Source organism: Sodiomyces alcalophilus (assembly GCF_042370955.1).
Source record: "Sodiomyces alcalophilus JCM 7366 unplaced genomic scaffold ACRALscaffold_7, whole genome shotgun sequence".
Taxonomy (NCBI): Eukaryota; Fungi; Ascomycota; class Sordariomycetes; order Glomerellales; family Plectosphaerellaceae; genus Sodiomyces; species Sodiomyces alcalophilus.
The window spans coordinates 927,339-946,571 of record NW_027263538.1 but is presented as its reverse complement, the minus strand read 5'-3'; the positions used below and the strand labels follow the sequence as shown (position 1 = coordinate 946,571).

General features: G+C 57.1%; 10 protein-coding genes across 10 annotated transcripts; 9 read left to right on the top strand and 1 right to left on the bottom strand.

Annotated features, from left to right (window-relative positions):
• The first annotated feature begins 309 nt into the window (after positions 1-309).
• ACRALDRAFT_1065407 (uncharacterized protein) lies at positions 310-2,863 on the top strand. The gene is made up of 3 exons (XM_071017147.1): positions 310-690; positions 756-770; positions 847-2,863. Exons 1-3 carry the CDS (start codon positions 447-449, stop codon positions 2,622-2,624), a joined length of 2,037 nt encoding a protein of 678 aa, XP_070872288.1. The 5' UTR covers positions 310-446; the 3' UTR covers positions 2,625-2,863.
• Positions 2,864-3,555: 692 nt separating this feature from the next.
• ACRALDRAFT_1065408 (uncharacterized protein) lies at positions 3,556-5,056 on the top strand. Its single transcript, XM_071017148.1, has one exon. It carries the CDS (start codon positions 3,984-3,986, stop codon positions 4,929-4,931), a length of 948 nt encoding a protein of 315 aa, XP_070872287.1. The 5' UTR covers positions 3,556-3,983; the 3' UTR covers positions 4,932-5,056.
• A 664-nt stretch (positions 5,057-5,720) lies between these two features.
• Positions 5,721-6,074, top strand: ACRALDRAFT_2110706 (uncharacterized protein; the record flags this gene model as incomplete). The annotated part of the gene is made up of 3 exons (XM_071023491.1): positions 5,721-5,769; positions 5,825-5,937; positions 6,009-6,074. The coding sequence occupies 3 exons, from the start codon at positions 5,721-5,723 to the stop codon at positions 6,072-6,074; spliced, it is 228 nt and encodes a 75-aa protein (XP_070872286.1).
• A 397-nt stretch (positions 6,075-6,471) lies between these two features.
• Positions 6,472-7,288, bottom strand: ACRALDRAFT_1072210 (uncharacterized protein; the record flags this gene model as incomplete). Its single annotated transcript, XM_071017949.1, has 3 exons — positions 6,472-6,823; positions 6,894-7,122; positions 7,192-7,288. 3 exons carry the CDS (start codon positions 7,286-7,288, stop codon positions 6,472-6,474), a joined length of 678 nt encoding a protein of 225 aa, XP_070872285.1.
• A 264-nt stretch (positions 7,289-7,552) lies between these two features.
• Positions 7,553-8,045, top strand: ACRALDRAFT_1065410 (uncharacterized protein). Its single transcript, XM_071017149.1, has one exon. It carries the CDS (start codon positions 7,602-7,604, stop codon positions 7,965-7,967), a length of 366 nt encoding a protein of 121 aa, XP_070872284.1. The 5' UTR covers positions 7,553-7,601; the 3' UTR covers positions 7,968-8,045.
• A 61-nt stretch (positions 8,046-8,106) lies between these two features.
• Positions 8,107-9,719, top strand: ACRALDRAFT_1065411 (uncharacterized protein). The gene has a single exon (XM_071017150.1). The coding sequence runs from the start codon at positions 8,112-8,114 to the stop codon at positions 9,588-9,590; it is 1,479 nt and encodes a 492-aa protein (XP_070872283.1). The 5' UTR covers positions 8,107-8,111; the 3' UTR covers positions 9,591-9,719.
• Positions 9,720-10,331: 612 nt separating this feature from the next.
• On the top strand, positions 10,332-13,160 carry ACRALDRAFT_1077607 (glycosyltransferase family 90 protein). Its single transcript, XM_071018662.1, has 2 exons — positions 10,332-11,615; positions 11,769-13,160. Exons 1-2 carry the CDS (start codon positions 10,739-10,741, stop codon positions 12,890-12,892), a joined length of 2,001 nt encoding a protein of 666 aa, XP_070872282.1. The 5' UTR covers positions 10,332-10,738; the 3' UTR covers positions 12,893-13,160.
• Positions 13,161-13,535: 375 nt separating this feature from the next.
• On the top strand, positions 13,536-15,271 carry ACRALDRAFT_1065413 (uncharacterized protein). The gene is made up of 3 exons (XM_071017151.1): positions 13,536-13,675; positions 13,745-13,996; positions 14,089-15,271. Exons 2-3 carry the CDS (start codon positions 13,913-13,915, stop codon positions 14,986-14,988), a joined length of 984 nt encoding a protein of 327 aa, XP_070872281.1. The 5' UTR covers positions 13,536-13,675; positions 13,745-13,912; the 3' UTR covers positions 14,989-15,271.
• Positions 15,272-16,456: 1,185 nt separating this feature from the next.
• On the top strand, positions 16,457-17,144 carry ACRALDRAFT_2029129 (uncharacterized protein; the record flags this gene model as incomplete). The annotated part of the gene is made up of 3 exons (XM_071020573.1): positions 16,457-16,644; positions 16,714-16,988; positions 17,047-17,144. 3 exons carry the CDS (start codon positions 16,457-16,459, stop codon positions 17,142-17,144), a joined length of 561 nt encoding a protein of 186 aa, XP_070872280.1.
• A 734-nt stretch (positions 17,145-17,878) lies between these two features.
• ACRALDRAFT_1065415 (uncharacterized protein) lies at positions 17,879-19,208 on the top strand. Its single transcript, XM_071017152.1, has 3 exons — positions 17,879-18,550; positions 18,639-18,738; positions 18,818-19,208. The coding sequence occupies exons 1-3, from the start codon at positions 18,430-18,432 to the stop codon at positions 18,846-18,848; spliced, it is 252 nt and encodes an 83-aa protein (XP_070872279.1). The 5' UTR covers positions 17,879-18,429; the 3' UTR covers positions 18,849-19,208.
• Positions 19,209-19,233: the final 25 nt, after the last annotated feature.

Below are 19,233 nucleotides of genomic sequence, written 5' to 3'. Positions count from 1 at the left end.
CGATTCGGCAGGCCGTTTGCCCTGGCCATGCCGGCACTGACTCCTTGTTCTCTCAACCAGACGACACGATGTTCTTGGTACATACGCGCCGCCCACAGCCTTAGCCATAATCCCAATACAAATGCCCAGTTCGGCGACGATCCAGCGACGGCCCCGCCCATTGCAGAGCGCCGTGGAGAACTTGGCAGTCAGGTCGCGAGAGCTGGCCGCTCCAATCAAGATCCCATGTGACCATGCCGTCTCTTGGTCTAGGCCGGGGACGGTATATGAAGGCGAGATAGCCCCCACAGGGCCGAGGCGGGAAGTGCAGGCAGGTAGACGGAAAGCACGTGCGGGCATTGGAAAGGTAATCATATACAACGCACGCGCGTGCTGGCCCATTAGGCGTCATCCGCTTCCTCGAAAACACAGGTAGTAACTCGGAACTTGTCGCAAGCTGGTCCCCAATGGCCTTCTCCTTCAGTCAACCGGTGACAGTGGTGCACGAGAATGCCTCAAGCGCCAGCAGACCGACTAACCGGGTTGGACTCGGGGTCGTCGAGCGCCCCGAGGCTGGACATGAACCGTGGCATAGACCGAAGAAGCTGGTGCTTTGCTTTGACGGGACGGGGAACAAGTTCCACGGAGATGATAGGGACAGCAACATTCTCAAGATATTCCGTATGCTCGACAGCTCGTCGGATGACCAATGTAAGTGAACTCGCTGGGTGGTCAACATAGACCAGGACCATTACTAAACGATAGCAATGCGACAGATCAATACTATCAACGTAAGTGGAATGGCAGAAATTCGTTGTGACACAGGGAGGTGGAGGGCTAACTCGAGGGGAAACCCCCCCAATCCAGCCGGCATCGGCACGTATGTCGTCTCGGACAGCTTGTCCCACACGGGGCTGAAAGCCAAGGTCACGTCGTGGTATCAGATGGCAAAAGACTCGGCCGTCGGTTCGTCTTTTGATCAGCACGTGGTGGGAGGGTACCGGTTCCTGATGAAATACTGCTCGCCCGGCGACGAGATTTACATGTTCGGCTTCTCGCGCGGGGCGTACGTTGCGCGGTTCCTGGCGGAGATGTTAGATCACGTCGGGCTGCTGGCGCACGGCAACGAGGAGATGGTCATCTTCGCGTGGAACGCGTTCTCGCAATGGCAGTGCCGCCGGTCCAATTCGACGCCCAAGGGCAAGGAGGAGAAGAGGAAGATGTGGAAGTTTCTCAAGGGGTTCCGAGAAACCTTCTCGCGGCCGATCAAGCGGGTGCGGTTCCTGGGCCTGTTCGACACGGTCAACAGCGTGCCGCGGTTCGAGACGGCGTGGATGCAGCGGAGCAAGTTCCCTTTTACGGCGCGCAGCTCGGCCAAGGTGGTTCGGCACGCCGTCAGCATCGACGAGCGGCGGGCCAAGTTCCGACAAGACCTCATGTACCAGCAGCCGGGACGGGGCAGGAGGCACAACCCGATGCACGGCCTGATCGACTTTTCGCCCCTCAACGAGGCGATCCAGGGGCTCCACGAGAAGTACCGGCCGAGCCGGCGGATGGGTTCCACGGCGAGGGGAGGCTCGCGAGCAGACAGCAGAGGCAGGGACACGGTCCGGCCGGAGGAGGACATGCTCGACCAGCCAGCGCCCTACAGGAGACGCTCGCGGTCGAGATCCCGGGCAACGAGCCGGCGGGCGGCCAACGAACCGTTGGATCACTTCTCGATGTACTCGAGGGTGCCACTGTCGGAACTCGGGTACGAGTCGGACGAAGAAGACCAGGATATCGACGAGGTGTGGTTCGCGGGAGGCCACGGGGACATTGGCGGAGGCTGGGACGTGAAACCGGGCAAGAAGAATTCCAGCCACATCCCACTGGTGTGGATGGTGCGCGAGGCCATGCGGGCGGGCCTCCGGTTCGACGTCGACCAGCTGGAGGAGATTGGCTGCATCGTACCGGGCGAACTAGACGAGATCTACGGGAGCCCGCGGGGGAGAAAAGCGCCGCAGCAGCCTATCGTGCCGGAGATCCACGTGGACGCACCGTCGCCAGGCAGCTCGCCGGGAAGCGGGACGACGCAGAAGAACGACGACGATGAGAAGGGCACAGATGATAACGACAAGGACGATATCATGCGCAAGGGAGAGTATCATGGTGGTGGTGGTGGTGAGGATGGTGAGACACAGGAGACGGAGGGATGCCGACAAAAGGCCAAGGAAGCGTTCGAGGAGATGCTGTTCGAGGCACACCTGGCAGACATCCACGACTCGCTGGGGTACGGCAAGGGACTCCCTCACATATCGGTGTTTGTGTGGCGGCTGATGGAGTGGATGCCGTTCCGGCGGCTTGACCTGCAACCGGACGGGACGTGGAAGCCCATCCGGTGGCCGCTCCCGCGCGGCGAGGTACGAGATATCCCGGACGACGTGAGGGTGCACGGCAGCGTGATCCGGCGGATGCAGCAGGATCCCAAATACCGGCCAGGAAACCTGATCATCGGGGGCGGTGGAAGAGGCGTCAGAGTGGCACCGGCAGAGTACGGGACGGGAGATTGGATCTGCGTGCGCGGGTATGGCGATCCCATCGAGGAGGTTTGGGTACGCAAGCCTAAGCAGGTGGCGCAGGAGGGGAGAAGTGAGACGAAGTGAGACAATTGATGGATTCGGGAAGGTGGATGTCGAGAATGGAAATGAATGGAAATGGTGAGGGAGAAGGACGGTTGGGAGAAGGCGGTGAGGAGGCAGGGATGGGATGGGGGAGTTCGCCTAGCATGTTTCTTAACCAGCGTGTACCGAGTACTTTACAAAAGCATCATTTCCGTTTGTATATCTTGTCAGCGATACCTCAACGGAGGACATTACAACGTATTCGTACTCTTTGGGCACCGTTACAGGGCTGCTGTTGCTTACTAAGAGCTGCCGTAATGCATATCTAAACGGCGTACAGGTGATGCATGTCGTTGCATTCTAGACAAGATGTTTCTATCAGAATGCTTCGTTCAAGTAATACTTAATGCCATCAAAGGTGTCACATTACTCAAGCTGGTCCGACTGCCCGGGCCGTAACAACGGCAGCTATATTTACACCTCAGTTACGAAGTACCTGACACTGACATACTGTCGCAAGAACCACGTTGCGGCGGCACTGATAAGAGGTCACATGACGATAGAGGTCAACCTATCATTACCTCTAGTCACCTAGTGGGGCATTAGCTCAACCTCCAATAGCTACGAAGTACATTGTACTCGGACACAATTCATCGCCAATTTGACCTCATACTGCCACACGCATTCCTGTCCATCTCATTGTCTCACCACGCGAACATTTGCCGTTACCCTCCTTGGATCCGCCGGATGCCAGTACCACGTCTTCACCATGGTGGGCGTGGGTGTGCTACTCCTGGGTTCTACATATCTGGTGTTCCTTACTTCGTATCAGGCTCACCTCGGTCAAGTCACTCACCGAGGTTTACGGACCCACCAGACACATTTCTCGGTGTGACGTCATAGCACATCTCCACTTGTGCACCCTTCCAGCTGAGCTCCCAGCTCCATGACCATCTTCCCAGTTCATTGCCCACTGGCCCGAACAGTAAGTCCTTCGCCAGCCAGTATCTTGGCTTTCCTTTGTCTCGTTCTCGATTATCTCTAGTCTACTATCTGTCGACCAAGACATTCAGCTACGAAGTACAACGTACTTGGTGCTGATCTATTAGGATCATCCGTTGCCATCTTCGTGCCAGCAAACCTGGCTGCAGCTGGAACTGCGTCATTCGGCAGATTTACATCATTCCACATGCCTCGACCAATCCTGTACGGAGAAGATCTAATTTGATTCAGTGGCTGGGTCACGAGTGATATACGGAGCAGTGGTACGAAAAGGAACGACGACGACCTTGGACAAAGACTTGCGCAACAAAGGACCATTGTCGCAACAATCTCTGTTTCTTCCTTTGTCTGGATATAAGAACATCACGACCCATATTTTCAACCTGTACCTTCCCCACCATGGCCTCCCGAGACCGTCGCCGCCGGACGCGCGAGCCCGAATGGTCCCACCCCGACGAAGACTACGGCGACTCCCCACGTCCCCGATCCGGGCGCCATAACAATCGCGTCCCAGACTACGAATACATCGATCCAGACAGAGGCTACTACACCTCGCCGCCTCCCCGACGCCGCGAGCGCTACTCGGACTACGAAGATGGTTACTCTCCGCCGCCTCGCGACCGTCGCGACCGAAACCTAGATCGCCCCAGGGACAAGGACCGAAGCAGAAAGGACCCCCGCCGCTCCCGCCATAGCCCTTCCCCCCAGCGCCACCGCTCCCACTCTCTCGATCCACCTCGGCGCCGGGGCCGCCGCGACTCGTACTCCGACTCCGACGAGGACGAAGACGACCGCCATGTACCTTCCTCCTCCTCCCATCGGCGCGCGGCCAGCGATAGCCGCCACCCGCCCCGTGGAAGCAGCAAGTACTACCCGCCACGGTCCAGCGACAACAAACATCGCCGGCGGCGTCACGACGATCGCGGTCGCGGACGGCGCCGTCACAGCGACTACGACGATGACGACGACGACGACGACGATTACGGCCGCAGAAGCCGCAGGAGCCGGGGTCACAACCGCCCCCGTGCCCGTTCTGCGTCGGCATCATTCCAAAGCCAGATCAACAAGGATAAAATGTTGGCGGCGGGGAGTGCGGCGCTGGCGGCCGGTGCGACGGAGGCGTGGAAGATGCGCAAGGACCGGTCCAACTGGGCGCAGAAGGGGACCAAACTCGCCACGGCGGCGGCGGGGGCGGCAGCCATGGCGGCGCTTCGGAATAGGGACGATCCGCCGGGGTATCCGGATTCTACCAGGTATGCGGACGAGTATGAGAGGCCGCGGAAGAGGGGCACGGTGAAGTCTATGCTGGGGGGCCTCCTTATGAGCCGGTTCGCTGGGCGGAGGTGAGGGCCGGGGGAGGGCATGCTTAGACAGTTGGGGGAGCCATCGGTCTAAGGCGTCAACGTATTTTGTTCAAATTGCATCAATATTTCGAGCGTCTAGAGTATTCATTAATTCATTACAGTTTGTTCATCTCGAGGATCCAGTCGCAGCATCAACCAGAAGCCGGCATGCCCAACAAGACGGTGTTCAATCACTGGACAACCGACTCGGTGACGAAAGTGGCCACAGATGGTAATGAACTCATATGCATCAAACGTCACCATCTCCATCAGCTGCATCATCGCGCCGTCACCATCACCCAACAAACAGAAGCCATTGTCCGAATAACATCTTTCAGTCCAGCCTCAGCTGGCGTAACCGCATGGATTCGCAAGACCGCCCAACCAAATACAAGCCCATCATAGAGGAGACAAGCTTCGTTAAGAGGGAGCCGTCTTGGAGGTAAATGGATTCTCGTAGATAATAGCGTCAACCACGGCCCAATGCCGGCGCGGAACGCACCCGGGCATCAACCTTGTTTTAAGAACCAGGAGGCTAATGTCACGTCACTTCAAGTTCACGGCCATCGTTGGGCAGTCTACTCATCATCCATCCATCTGTCCATCCGATATGCGCTCACATGCCCCTGCCACCAAGTCCTGGCCGTCGTCTATATATACTCCCACTTACCAGCCGGTCGGCCGTCCTATCTCTCCCACAACACATATCCAGATTCCAAGAGACTCAACCTTCACTCTCGACAGTTAAATCACCAGAACAACTATACAACAACACGACAACACAACCGTCACCATGCCGATGTACAAGAACGGCGACAATGTCCGCTACAAGCCGGTTGGAGGTTCGTCTCTCCAGCCCGCCGCCCAAGTCTTCAACGCCAACTAACACCACCACAGGCCCCGACTCCAACACCTCCGAGAGCACCGGCGTCATCAAGGACGTCTTGACCCAGCCTGGCCGTCAAGCCGAGCGCAACGTCCAAGCCAGCGAGGAAGAGCCGCGTTATGAGGTAGGGATTTTTCTATCCCTGGCAATCAACCCGCTTAAGGGCATGTGTGACTGACGTGCAACGCGACATAGATTGAGAATAACAACACTGGCAAGACGACCACCATCTACGAGAGCAACATCTTGGGTCGTGCCTAAGTGTAGGAATGTTGGATCTTGAATGATGCGCGCGCGGGGATTGGGACGATGACGCTTCGTTTGGAACTGTGTAGTTAGTATAGTAGGACGTGTCGATGGGAAGTAATGAGAAGTGAAGCAGTGGCGGTTGATGACTGTATTCTTCTATGATTGTCTGTTCTAGTATTATAAGTGACGAGACATTTGAAAGGAAATGACCGTGCTTCCCTTACTTCCATAGTATGCGCCCGTGGTGTAGAATGCTGAGCGACGTTTTACGTGGGTAGTTGGTGAATAAAACTGCCGTCTCGCTGAAGATAGTTGTTTGGTTCGAGAGGTGATTCCAGTAGAGTATTCAAGGTAATAGCTGGGTGTAGTGCGGTTCACCTATCCGAGTGCTTCGCTGTATGCTCGGCTGTCATGAAGGGGCCGCATAGACAAAGTCCTCCAACTCCTTGTACGCCCTCTCAAGGTCATCGTTGACGATGATTCTGTGGTGCACACCAGTGTTGGCGTAGGCAATCTCGTTCTTGGCCTGCGTGAGGCGCTTCTGAATCGACTCCTCCGACTCGGTCGCCCGGGCCCGTAACCGCCGCTCGAGTTCTTCGTCGGAAGGCGGCGCGATGAAGACGTATCTCGCGTTGATGGAGCTCTTCTGTATTTGCTTGACGCCTTCCATCTCAATGTCCAGGACCACCGCCTTGCCCTTGGCTGTCTGCTCCTCGATGGTCATCTTGCTCGTGCCGTATAGGTTGTCGCCGAATTGGGCGCTGAAGCACATCATGTTGTTAGTTTTGGTCCTATATTCAATAACTCGGTATCGAAATGGAAATAACATACTGCTCGACGAATCCGTCCTTGGCTACCAGGTCCAGGAAGGCCTCCTTGGTAACGTAGTGGTAATGGACGCCATCCTGCTCGCCCGGCCGAGGGCCTCGCGTGGTGTGGGAGACGGAGAGAGTAAAGGTATCGGGGTGACGGGTAAAGAGGAGGTTGTAGAGGGTGCCCTTGCCGACGCCAGAGGGGCCGGAAATGACAATAGGTCGACGGTCGGGAGGGAGATTGGGAGCTTTGAAGATGTTAGTTGGATACTGCCGGTTCGATCGTATGGGATGGCCTCGAGGTCAGGGGGGCATACTGGGAGCCATTTTATGGAGGTAGCGCAAGCCGATGGGTCGAATGGCGCTTCGGAGAGAGAGGTTCGAAACGAGAGTTGGGGTGAAGCATCGCAACATTTCGAGAATCGCGGGAAAAATAAAAAGGCACGAATTACGTTGGGGTTGCGGTTTGCGGGTTAAGGATTGCGGGTCCCGGAGCAACAGTCGCGGGGCTGATCCAGTGCGGAGTTTTGTAGATAAGATAGGATAGATAAGATAAGGTACAAATTTCTGGTACCTGTTCTAGCCAATTTCTTTATCGATAAGATATGACTTGTTAAAGTACCTCCGTACATTTTGTTTCTATGTCCGGGCTAAACCTCACGATCTTTCCGCTTCGATCAACATCCACTTCTTCCTCCACTTCTCTTTTGTTCGATTATTCTTCTAGATGTGGCTTGCACTTCGACATGTGCGGGCAACCATACCAATATCTTGTCGCGTAGCGACGATACAACCCCGCAACCGTGCATCCTCCACCCTCACTGCCAGCCTACTAAAAGCATCGACGCCTGTTGCAGAGAGGCTTGCGGAAACGGAACTCTGGTCGCATCAGCCTCGAAGGGTGGCGGCGAAGAAGAAGGATGCCAAGACCAAGACCAAGACGTCCCGATCCAAAACCAAGGCTGCCCAGGTGAAGAAGCCGACTGGCGACAAGTCTCGCGTGAACATTGTCAGCGAGAAGCTCTGCGGTACGTGCAGTCGTCGTCGTTGGCATGTTACCACCAAATATGTGGAATATTCCCCGCTGACATGATGACGCTCCATAGATGACATTGTTAATTACATCGGCCCTACTCTAAAGCGCCACGTCGGATGCGACCTCCTCGACATCAACCCCGGCGCCGGCGTCTGGAGCAAGGCCCTCAACGACGTCCTCCAACCGCGGTCACATATCCTGATGGAACCCGATGCCGAGTTTTATCGACCATTTCTCGAACCTCTGCTCTCCAAACCCAACACGCGCCTCGTCCCGCACTCGGGCATCTTGTGGAATGAACTCCAGACGGCCATGGGCTACCTGGAGCACCAGGTCGAACAGCCCCGTAGCAGCCCCTCGGTCGACCCGCAACGCAACGACACGCTCCTAGTCACGGCCAACCTTTCGTACTTCCCCAAGCGACGGTTCCGCAACTTCGATTCCATCGCGGTGCTCGTGCTCTACCAGCTCCTGACCAGCGTGCGGTTCGGCTCGCTCTTTCAAAAGTACGGGCTCGTCCGCATGCTCATCTGGGTCAACGACGACGACAAGCGCACCTTTCTGCCGCGGTGCCTGCAGAACCGCAAGAAGTCGGCGCTGCAGGCCGAGTTTGCGTGCGAGTGGCTGGCCGAGGTGGCGGGGAAGGACCCTGCGTCGCTGCAGGTGGCGCCCGAGCAGCTCCGCAAGCTCTACCTCCGGGACCGGTGGATCAACATCGACAGCACGCGCGAGGCGCTGGCGCGGGCCGAGGCGAACGGCATCGGGTTACCGCCGGCGCACCGACGGATGGAGCTCACGGAGGAAGTCATCAAGACGTACAAGGGGCGGACCAAGTCGGCGGCCGAGGCTGCGCACGTGGGGCCGTCGTACATCGAGCGGCCGTACATGGCGGAGCTGGAAGCACTCGACCGGGCGGCGCAGGCGGGCGAGCTGAACGCGGACGACCACCCCAAGGAATGGGCGCGGCGGTCGGCGCTCCGGGCGCAGGCGACGAAACAAGAAAAGTGGACGGTGCGGTTCCAGGAGCTGCTGCAGGAGCTGGCGGAGCTGTCGCGGCTCCGGGCGTCGGGCGAGCTGACGGAAGCGGAACTGGCGGCGCGCGAGGCGGCGTACAACGAGCAGGTGCAGGACCTGGGCAAGAACCCGCTGATCGACTTCCGGCTGCTGCGCGACAACGCGCACGTGTACCGGCAGACGCCGCCGGTGCTGCTCTGGGACCGGCGGCCGTGGGAGCCGCTGCGGGTGGCGGAGGACGAGTTCTTCCCCAACGTGGAGGCGACGCTGCTGGACGTGCAGCCCAAGGCGATGCACCGGCTCCTGCGGGATGCGGGGCCCGGGTCGTGCCGGGCGGGCGACATGTTTGACCTCATCCAGCGGTCGATGCTGACGACGTCGCTGGAGCCGGTGAGTGCGTCGCTGGAGAAGCTGTGGCCGGGGGCGCGGGAGGGGATCCTGGAGCGGTGCCCGAGCCTGCGGGACCCGGCGCGTGGGGGGTTGGCGGGCGACGGGCACGCGGGGGTGTGTGCCAGGGTGCTGAACGAGACGCAGTGGATGGAGATTTTGGAGGGGTTCATGGCGTGGCCTTTCCGGCCGACGTATGCGGAGCTTATTGGGCGGCACGGCGACGACATGGAGATGCCGGAGCCGGAGGGACAGCACGGGCCCGAGTTTGTGGCTTGAGTTGTGTAACTGTATTATGTACATGTATAACGTAGACATAGAGGGTGGGCAGAGGCGTTGCTGTAGTATTCATGTTATTACAATATAATACGGAGTAGGTCGGGCAGATTTCGTTGTTCTTGCAGCCAGCCGAGCTGCGTGGTACAATTCAACTCCCGGAGCATTTGTGAGCTGACTTTCCCTTATATCTTTGGTCTCGTAGCAGGAGTCTAGATTTATCTCTTTATAATAATTAATCTAGGCATAGAAGGCCGGTAATGTGTTGGACGGACATTCGGAAATTTGAGCTCAGCTCGCCGAGTGTCAAGACAGGCCACGATTTATTCGAAGCACGTACTGGACAGGATATTATTTGGTCTCTATTCATTAATGAGATCTGTTTACTGTATATATTATGGTCTTTGACAGTGGTCTTCCCAGTCTTTACCTTAGACACTCGCGTGAACCCATGATGAAGCTTGACCCGAAGGTACTTGAGGTCCATGAACTACTTATATCTGCACCCTTCTCTGCCGTCTGTGAAAGTACCCACCAGACCAAAGATACTTGATGCAGGGGGAAATTTCGGAGGCGCGTCCCTCTATTCGTTAGGCCTCCTTATTAGCGCCCTTGTCCTTTGTCCAGAACCGTTCATGACCACTGACCACCAACAGGACACTTCCACTGCCACCCGGCAGTCGTCATTCAGATCAAACAAATCTCCCGTCGATCCAAAAAAGCTCTCCTTTTGGTCCTCCTATTCCGGGATTCTTCTCCCCGACTGCCCACACGACCTGCACCCGACTCTTCCACCATACCATTGATCTGCAGGCGTCATATATCCCCTGCGACTGCCATACTGTCATCCATTTGACATCCCGTTGGCGATTTCCTTCTTTCCCTTTCTGTCAAGCCCGTCACTCCTTCACTTCCGACCCTTTCCCACTTCACTTGACCCAGACAACGTCAACGTCGCCTTCTCCCGCGTCCCTCGATCCCCATTGTGCGATCTCGTGCCGACAGACGAATAAAAGACTTGCCGACCGTAATCCTCGCCAACTCGCCGCATTGGCCCCCGACTCCAATGTCTTGACGCCCGCTTCGACCTCTCTTCTCCAGATTTGGACCTGGTGTCTCCCTCGACTGCAAGGGAGTGGAAGTCTCCCATCATGGCCACCTTGTCGCCGGCCTTTTCGCGTCGCCGTGTCTCGGGCATCGTGCGCTATTCCATCGCCGCCACATTCCTCTTCTGCTGGTTCTACTACCTGAGATTGAACAACCCTCCCATCACACACATCCAAGACTACGCAGCACCATCAGCCTTCGACCCGCCCGCAGATCACCTCCGCAACGGTGCCCAATCCCCGATCCCGAATTCGCAGGACCATGGCGACGAGAACAGACAATCGGCGGAATCACTCCCAAGGCCGGCCTCCGACTCCGACCGACCAAAGACTCCCCTACAGAAACAGTACCATCCGATCGACACGCTCATAGCGGAAGCAGATATAACGTTCAACCAACTCCTCGCCAAAGAATCCAAAACCGTCGGCGCCGCCGCCGAAGCCTACCGCAACCGTCGCGGCCGCCACCCACCGCCGGGGTTCGACGCATGGTACCACTTTGCCGTCAAGCACGACGCCCTCGTCATCGAGGACTTTTTCGACCAAATCTACCACGACCTGGAGCCCTTCTGGGCCCTCGACCCGGCGCTGATGCGCAAGGAAGCCTCCGCCTTTGACCAGAACATCACCGTGCGCGACGGATTCGCGAACACCACCAGCACGTGGTTCTGGACCGAGATTTGGCTCGACCTCGTCACCTCCATCCAGCACTTGCTCCCGGATATGGACATTGCCCTCAACCCCATGGACGAACCGCGCATCATTGTGCCGTGGGAGGAGATGGCAACGTATATCCAGCGGGCGGAGCAGACACGCGTCATGCCGCGGCCTCAGGACGTTACTTCGACTTTTCAGAGGCTTCCGCCGCCGGGCCAGGTTGAGCCTGCGGTCAAGGTGCGGCGGAAGAAGTGGGACAAGACGAGTACGTATCATTTGCCGTGCGTTTTATTTATTGCCGTTGGCTTTTTGTTTTGGCTTTACCGTTTTACGCCTCAGCCCTTTTTCCCGCACGCTATTTCGTTTTACTTCTTTATTATTGCTCGCCACTCAAACGGCTTGCTAATGACCGCCACAGAATTCTACTGGAAACTCGCGCGCCTTGGGTGCCCGCCCGACAGCCCAGCCCGCACGGCCCCCCTCCAATCCGAAGACAGCTTCGCGAAACCCCCAACGATTTCCATGACCAACGCGGAACCTCACCTCCGCGACGGGTACGTCTCCAACTCGTCGCTGGCCAAGGAGATTTGTCACCAGCCCGACCTGCAAGGCCTCAACGGCATCTTCATCGAACCGCTCTCCACATCGACCACCAAGGTCCTCTTCCCGCTGTTCGGGGGATCCAAGCTGGCCATCAACAACGAAATCCTCATCCCGGCGGCCATGTACTGGAAAGACGAGGAGAGGTTCACGGGCGGATCGTACCACGGCGAGGCCTGGTCGACCAAGGAGAACGGGGTGACGTGGCGCGGGGTGGCGACGGGGGGCCGCAACCGGGCGAGCAACTGGCCCGGGTTCCAGCGGCACCGGTTCGTCAGCATGAACAACGACACGCTGGTGTCGCGGGTGGAGGCCGGGCAGTGGCGGGAGGCCAACTTTGCGCTCGCGGAGCCGGCGTACCGCGTGGCGGCGCAGGCGGCGGGCAAGCTGGGCGCGTGGCTCAAGACGTGGGCCAACGTGGCGTTCACGGAGATGATGTGCGACCCGGCCGGGGAGGAGGCGGACGGGAGCTGCGGGTACACCAAGGCGCACTTCATGGTGGCGCAGGGCCTGACGATGGCGCAGCAGTTTGTGAGCAAGTACCTCCCGGACGTGGACGGGAACAGCTTCAGCGGGCGGTACCTGGGGTTCCTGCGCAGCACGAGCGTGCCGATCAAGGCGACGGTGTGGCGGGAGTGGCACGACGACCGGCTCGTGGCGTGGAAGCACTTTGTGCCGATGGATAGCCGACTGGGCGACTACTACGGCATCATGGAGTACTTTCTCGGGTACGGCGACGAGGTGGCGGGCCACGACGAGGAGGGGGAGAGGATCGCGACGGCGGGCAAGGCGTGGGCGGAGAAGGTGCTGCGGAAGGAGGACATGCAGGTGTACACGCTGCGGTTGTTGTTGGAGTATGCGCGGGTGGTGGACGACGAGAGGGAGGTGATGGGGTGGGTGGAGGATTTGACGGCCGTGGGGGACCTGGAGGTCGGTGCATGAACCAATACGATATGACAAGGGAGGGCGAGGCTACGACGAGAACATTTGCGATGCCAATGGGGCGGGCGTTTGGTGTTAGATGAGGATCCTCATCGTTTTGCGCTTTGCTTTCTGATTCCCACTTGGGCCTATTATTTGCATCCTGTACGAAGCACTGAGCCTTGTTTTTCTTGGGCGTTCATTCCCTCGATACGAAGTAGCTCTATACCTGTAGCTAACGGAGCTTACGTACGACCCGTTAAGAACATCCCACGTTGCAGCATAAACGGTACTTCGTGCTGAGTATGCGTATGATGTCACAGACACATTAACATTAGCCAGGGGAAGAACGTCACTTGACCTCTGATTACGTACCGTCCAACCGTTGCACGCCGACGATTACCGGACCCGCCGAGCGCACGAATCACGGCCCAGGCTGGACCTGCACTTAGGGGAAGGCGCCTCGGAGCACCTGCACTTTGGGGCCGCTCGGAGGCCTGGGCGGGGTATGGGACCATGAGGCTTATCGGTCTTATCGCGGCTCCGCAGTCCCCTAAGTGCAGGTGGTGCCGGGACGAGGTCCACATGCCCCTCCATCGCGCTTTAGTCGTTCCGAGCAGAGTTCAGTGTTTCTTTTATCTACCAAGTATTCTTTTTGGTTAGAAGTAGTGGTTTTGGCGGGCGAGTCACGAGGCTTGGGAGAGATAAAGAGAAGAAAAGGAGGCAAAACAAGGGGGGTGTTTAGGGGTAAAAAGGAACGAGGCCTGCTACTGAAACCACCCAAAAGCCGAAGCCAGCCTTAAGGTATTTCATCTCCATTTATTTTCTTCTTCTTTCTTTCTTTCTTCCTTTCCCTCTACTAACTACTATCAGTCATTATCTCTTCTTTGACTTCTCGTTCCTTCTTTCGTCCGAATACCTGGGCCAGCGGTTTCTCATCTAAGTGCCCTCTACCTACCTAAGGTACCTACCTACCTTAAGAACAGAACCTCCACCACTACCCACCTCTACCCGCTCCATACCCTACGAATGTCGCCCTCCATGTGCACCTCCATGGTCAAGTCCAAGTTTCTCAGCAACCCGGAGGACTTGGGCATCGTCGCCGTCGGCTTCTCGGGCGGTCAGGTACGCAGGCCATACCCATGGTCTCCTCAGCACACAATCCATCCCACACGACAACACAACTGGACCAAACCTACCAAAGCTAACGTACTCAGTGCAAACCAGGCGTAGATGCGGCCCCCAAGGCCCTCATCGAATCCGGTCTTCTCACCCAGCTCCGCGACGAGCTCGGCTACAAACTCCACGGCGATGACGAGGTACACCTATACAGCGACCTGGCCCCCGCCGACGACCCTCCCCACCGCAACATGAAGAACCCGCGCGCCGTGTCGGCCGTCACAGAACGTATCGCCGAGCAAGTGCACCACCACGCCTCCCGGGGCCGCATGGTCCTCACCCTGGGCGGCGACCACAGCATCGCCATCGGCACCCTCGCCGGGTCGGCCAAGGCCATACGCGAGCGCCTGGGCCGCGAGATCGCCGTTATCTGGGTCGACGCCCACGCCGACATCAACACCCCCGAGACGAGCGACAGCGGCAACATCCACGGCATGCCCGTGGCGTTCGCCTCGGGGCTCGCGCGCGAGGAGAACCCCGACCTCCCCTTTGGCTGGCTGCGCGACGACCACCTCGTGAGCACCGCCAAGCTGGTGTACATTGCCCTGCGCGACGTCGACCCCCCCGAGAAACGCATCCTGCGCGACCACGGCATCCGCGCCTTCAGCATGCACGACATTGACAGGCACGGCATCGGCCGCGTCATGGAGATGGCCCTCGCCCACATTGGCAACGACACGCCCATCCACCTCAGCTTCGACGTCGACGCCCTCGACCCCCTGTGGGCGCCTTCGACGGGCACCCCGGTCCGCGGCGGCCTGACGCTGCGCGAGGGCGATTACATTTGCGAGAGCGTCCACGCCACCGGTAGCTTGGTGGCCGTCGACCTGGTCGAGGTCAACCCGACCCTGGCGGACGATAGGGATGTCGGGGCGCACGAGACGGTGCGGGCGGGATGTTCGATAGTGCGGTGTGCGCTGGGCGAGTCGCTGCTGTGAGGGTGGAGTTGCGAGTGAATACAGAAGGGAGAAGCGAGGGAGATTATCTTGAAGAGATACATAGAGCGTTACACGTTACCTACAGGGGACGTCTAGCCTGTCACTAGAAGGCGTCGGGAAGAAGCATGTTGGCATGTTATATGTAGAAGAAGAATGGCTAGCTTACGCACCGCTAGATTCAAAGACGGCGCAGGAGTATGGATTTGATTATTTCTTGTTTATCATCGTTACCGTCGGAGAATAGATGTACTTTTTAGTTCCAGAATCGAAGCTTTTTACATTGGTTTGTTGGCGGTCAAGCTCGGCGATCGGTGGTACACCACTGTACCTGAGCGCTCGCTGCCAAGACTCCCTCAGGCACCACCAAACCCACCCAAATGCGCTGGCGTGCCCAGACCAGTCCCCAGCCATCTGCCTTTTCGCCGTTTCTTCCCTCTTCAACCCCGCCGTCATTTCACCACGTCGTACCTACATTATACAATACCTCCACTCTAACCGTCATACGCAACACACGTGGAAGATGTAATCATCATCTCAAGTCGCCCAAGACAAGTCAGACTGCACAAAGACACCAATCCCTTTCCATCGACGTTGAGTCATCCATTCCGTGCTGTCTCTGCCCCCGGTCTTCCGTTCAAATTGCCATCCACTTTGACGGTCCCGTCCCCTGGCGCACGGCTCCATCTCAGGCCCCGGTCTCTGCCCCGACGACGAACGATCCCTCACCACCAGACCGCTCCTTTTGCCGACTTTGTCTACTCTATTTCAACCCTCGACTCTCCCGTCGCCGTCCCGGGCTTGCGAACTGATCGACACCGATTCCCATCCGTCCCCCGTCGGACACTTCCGTTCTGCCGCCCACCGATTGGACTCGACATTCAGAGCGGGTCGCAGGGTGCATTTGCATTGCATCCTGCTCAACACCCAATTCCTCCGTTGCTGCGCGAGGGACGTGGCCGACGAGAGACCCGAGCCAAGAAGCGACACAGCCAATCCCTTGTTGTGCTTGTGTTTTGTGTGCTTTGTGTGTTCCGCCTTGCATTGGGTCCCAACGAAGAAATATCCACGACAGCCTCACCCCCGCCGTGTGTCGCCCACCAAAAAATCCCACCTACCTACTTAATCCATCCATCGTGACAACCACGCCCGCTTCTCTTTCTCGGTCTTTTCTCCTTTTTCCATCTCGCCGTCGTACCTTGCGTTGGGTTTCGAGACCTTCCGACTGCGAGCCCGCTCGGGTGGCCTTCGACCCGGGCCCATCGACAGTGACCGAATCACGACTTCGACTTCGATATCGACATCGACAACACGACGCGACGATCGGCCGACACCTCGTATAGAAGATCGGACGACGTTGCGGTTGCCGAAAACCCGTCTTCTGGACGTCAACCGTCCTCGACTCACCCGCCTCTAGTCCTGTGCTGCCCGTCTCACCAACTCCTCTCTACGCCGTCAATTCCACCCAACCATGGCGTCAACAATAACAGATGGGTCGATGCTCTACGAAAGGAGACCCGTCAAGACACACCGCTACCAGTGGCCGGGAGTCCAGCTCAACATTTGGATCCTCATCATGCTGGTCGCGTCCTGTTTCCTCATCGGTTCTTTCGCCATATTCATCCAGGTCCAGGAACAGCTCCTCCTCCCAATACCATGGTTCGTCTCCGTCCTCTCCCTCCCTCCGCCCAAGTCGTATTCCTGCTAACAGACGGCGTCTCGTCGCAGGTACTTCCCCTACCTCGTCACCGTGGCCTCCCTCACGCTCGTCTACATCATCCTCCTGCTCTACCTGATATTCAACCGCCGCCTCCTCCCTGCCATCGTCATGATCGGCGCCTTTGTCCTCTTCGTCCTCTGGATGGTCGGGCTCGTCGTCGTTGCAGTGCAGCTTTTCGGGCCCTCGGGCTCCATACAGGGGAGTTGTGACGTGGCCGTCTTCAGCTTCAACCCCAAGGGGACGAACCTGCAGACCTTGGCGTGGTTGCAGCAGCGGACTGTCTGTGAGTAGAAGCACCCCCTTTTTATTGTTCCTCTTCTTGCTGACCCCGTTTCTCGCAGGTCAAACATGGCAAGCCGCCTTTGCCTTTTGCATCGTGGGGGCATTGTTCCTGGTCTGGATCATGGTCATGGCCTACCAGGTCTTTGTCACCGCGTAGTCCCAAGGTCCTCGACTCGAACTCCCACTCGATTGCGGTCTTTTTCAAAGTTGCCTCGTTTTTCAATGCCTTCTATTTTACCATGCATGATCAATGATCGACGAGCGAACGTTTTGCCATTTTAAACACTTCTACGATAGCCCATTTATGGCCTGGATGCCAAATTTCAGGCCCCTTTTTCGGATCTTTATACGAGCGAAAGCGTTGGATGAGTCTGCGACAAATTATGGGGAGGGCGTTCAGAGGTGATACCTTGCTTCTTTTTCTTTTTTCCACGGCCGGCTTGCGCCAGACCGACTGTATAATATGATTATGTTGGAGGGTAGTGATGAGTACCTAGGTAAGGCACTGACCCGAGTTGTGTTCCTGGTTGAGGCTTGACCGCAGAATACAGAGCCATCCCCAGTGTCTGCAGACGAACACTCGATTACAATTCCAATTCCAATCCACTACGTCTATATGTATGTCTCTTATCGCCTTAAACCGGACATCTACTAACCAGTCTCCCTTATCCCTCCCCTCGCCGAGGACCATCCCTATGGCCCTGTTTTCCATGTCATCCCGTCGCCCGTGTCTCGGACTGCAACGCCATACGAATATGTTACCGGCCAGCCGCTTTCCTCCATGTCCCCTCCTCCGTTCCGTCTTTCTCCAGTTATCTTTGATACACTACGTGTACTCGGTCTGCCAATCGCTCCACTGTTCGTTGACGATCAGGCGCTAATTCTGCCGGACCGGATTCCACCTTTTTAAGTTGACTGGTCTGGTTAAAACAGTTCACTTAGCTGCACTTGATGTAATGTCCATGCAGCTGAGCTGAAGAGTCACATTCGAGACTCCGAGACCCTACGCTGCACATCATATGTCTCTGCGGGGTTGCGCCAACGTCACTGCGGAGTACTACATACCACCTCGGTCATCTGTCTCATCTGTACCTGTCCCATACTACTCCGTGCGCAAAGATACCGTTACTCCGCTCTCTGTATAAGCTACCAGAAGATACACATGGGGTACTTCTTCACCGGTATGCACACGCATTCCCAAGACAGGCTGGACGGTTTCGGGTGGGTTGGAGAAGTTCATGACGACACTGGAAAGAGGTGGAGGTTGGATGGTATTTGATAAGGACTTGAGGATTATATTAGACTGCCTTTACCCCTCTCTGGATCGCCCGTCTACACACACCGAGACAGGAGGCCCGAGAAACAAAACATCTAAGGCCAAATTTCGTTGAACAAGAATCCATCCATCCTACGCATTTCCATCCGATTGCAGCAATCCAACAATGGACAAACTCAAGAATGCTATGAAGGGGGGCTCCGACTCCAGCAAGGAGCAGTCGTCTCAAGCCACCCAGGGTGCTCAGGGTGCCCAGGGTGGTCAGCAGGACGACTACCTCGATAAGGGTAATGTTGCCACGGCCTTTCCCTTCCTTTGCCCCCTCCCACAAAGTACCTGGGGAGGTGGAAGCATTCCACTAACATCTCTTCTCAGCCTTTGGCGCGGCCGCCCAAAAGTCGGGTCACAACATCGACCGCGACACGCAGGAGCGGATCACGGATACGGGCCGTGGTATGTTTGAGAAGGGCACCGGGTAAGCCTTGCTTTTCTCGTCGTCTTACCTTGCGCACGCGCGACAGACGGTGACGAGTGGCTAACGTTTTGGGTGTTAGTAAAAAGGTCCCGGAGAAGTTCTCGCAGTGAAGAGGATCGAGCCGAGCAGGAGATTAGGATGATGAGGAGGCGGTCGATCACGATGGGTGGTTGGTGGGGTATGCGGTGACCTAGATGTGTTCCCGGGCGCCTTTGTTACACTAGGAGAGATGCTTCAACTCGATACGCTGATATATCTTGAAAATCCAAGTAATCTACAAGACAGTTTTTGATCAGTATTGGAAGTCTGCGATGTTGATATGGTGGATGAGATGGTTATAAGAAGCGTACTTGGTAACTCGGTCAGAAAGATTACTCAGTAGGATTACCCAAGACGCACATCTTGGCACGCGAATATTACATAAGCCTGCTCTGCTTCGTATGAGCGAATCACGGAGACGTCTTATCTTCAAGAAGCACGAACCACCAGCCCGCT

What these genes read in the sequence shown, in the direction of transcription:
- ACRALDRAFT_1065407 (XM_071017147.1), top strand. Translation starts at nt 447, where the DNA reads ATGGCCTTCTCCTTCAGTCAACCGGTGACAGTGGTGCACGAGAATGCC.
- ACRALDRAFT_1077607 (XM_071018662.1), top strand. Translation starts at nt 10,739, where the DNA reads ATGGCCACCTTGTCGCCGGCCTTTTCGCGTCGCCGTGTCTCGGGCATC. An exon ending in GAAGAAGTGGGACAAGACGA is followed by an intron (nt 11,616 to 11,768) that starts GTACGTATCATT and finishes TGACCGCCACAG; the next exon opens with AATTCTACTGGAAACTCGCG.
- ACRALDRAFT_1065415 (XM_071017152.1), top strand. Translation starts at nt 18,430, where the DNA reads ATGGACAAACTCAAGAATGCTATGAAGGGGGGCTCCGACTCCAGCAAG. An exon ending in GGACGACTACCTCGATAAGG is followed by an intron (nt 18,551 to 18,638) that starts GTAATGTTGCCA and finishes ATCTCTTCTCAG; the next exon opens with CCTTTGGCGCGGCCGCCCAA. An exon ending in ATGTTTGAGAAGGGCACCGG is followed by an intron (nt 18,739 to 18,817) that starts GTAAGCCTTGCT and finishes TTTGGGTGTTAG; the next exon opens with TAAAAAGGTCCCGGAGAAGT.
- ACRALDRAFT_1065408 (XM_071017148.1), top strand. Translation starts at nt 3,984, where the DNA reads ATGGCCTCCCGAGACCGTCGCCGCCGGACGCGCGAGCCCGAATGGTCC.
- ACRALDRAFT_1065413 (XM_071017151.1), top strand. Translation starts at nt 13,913, where the DNA reads ATGTGCACCTCCATGGTCAAGTCCAAGTTTCTCAGCAACCCGGAGGAC. An exon ending in TCGGCTTCTCGGGCGGTCAG is followed by an intron (nt 13,997 to 14,088) that starts GTACGCAGGCCA and finishes TAACGTACTCAG; the next exon opens with TGCAAACCAGGCGTAGATGC.
- ACRALDRAFT_1065410 (XM_071017149.1), top strand. Translation starts at nt 7,602, where the DNA reads ATGTGGCTTGCACTTCGACATGTGCGGGCAACCATACCAATATCTTGT.
- ACRALDRAFT_1065411 (XM_071017150.1), top strand. Translation starts at nt 8,112, where the DNA reads ATGGAACCCGATGCCGAGTTTTATCGACCATTTCTCGAACCTCTGCTC.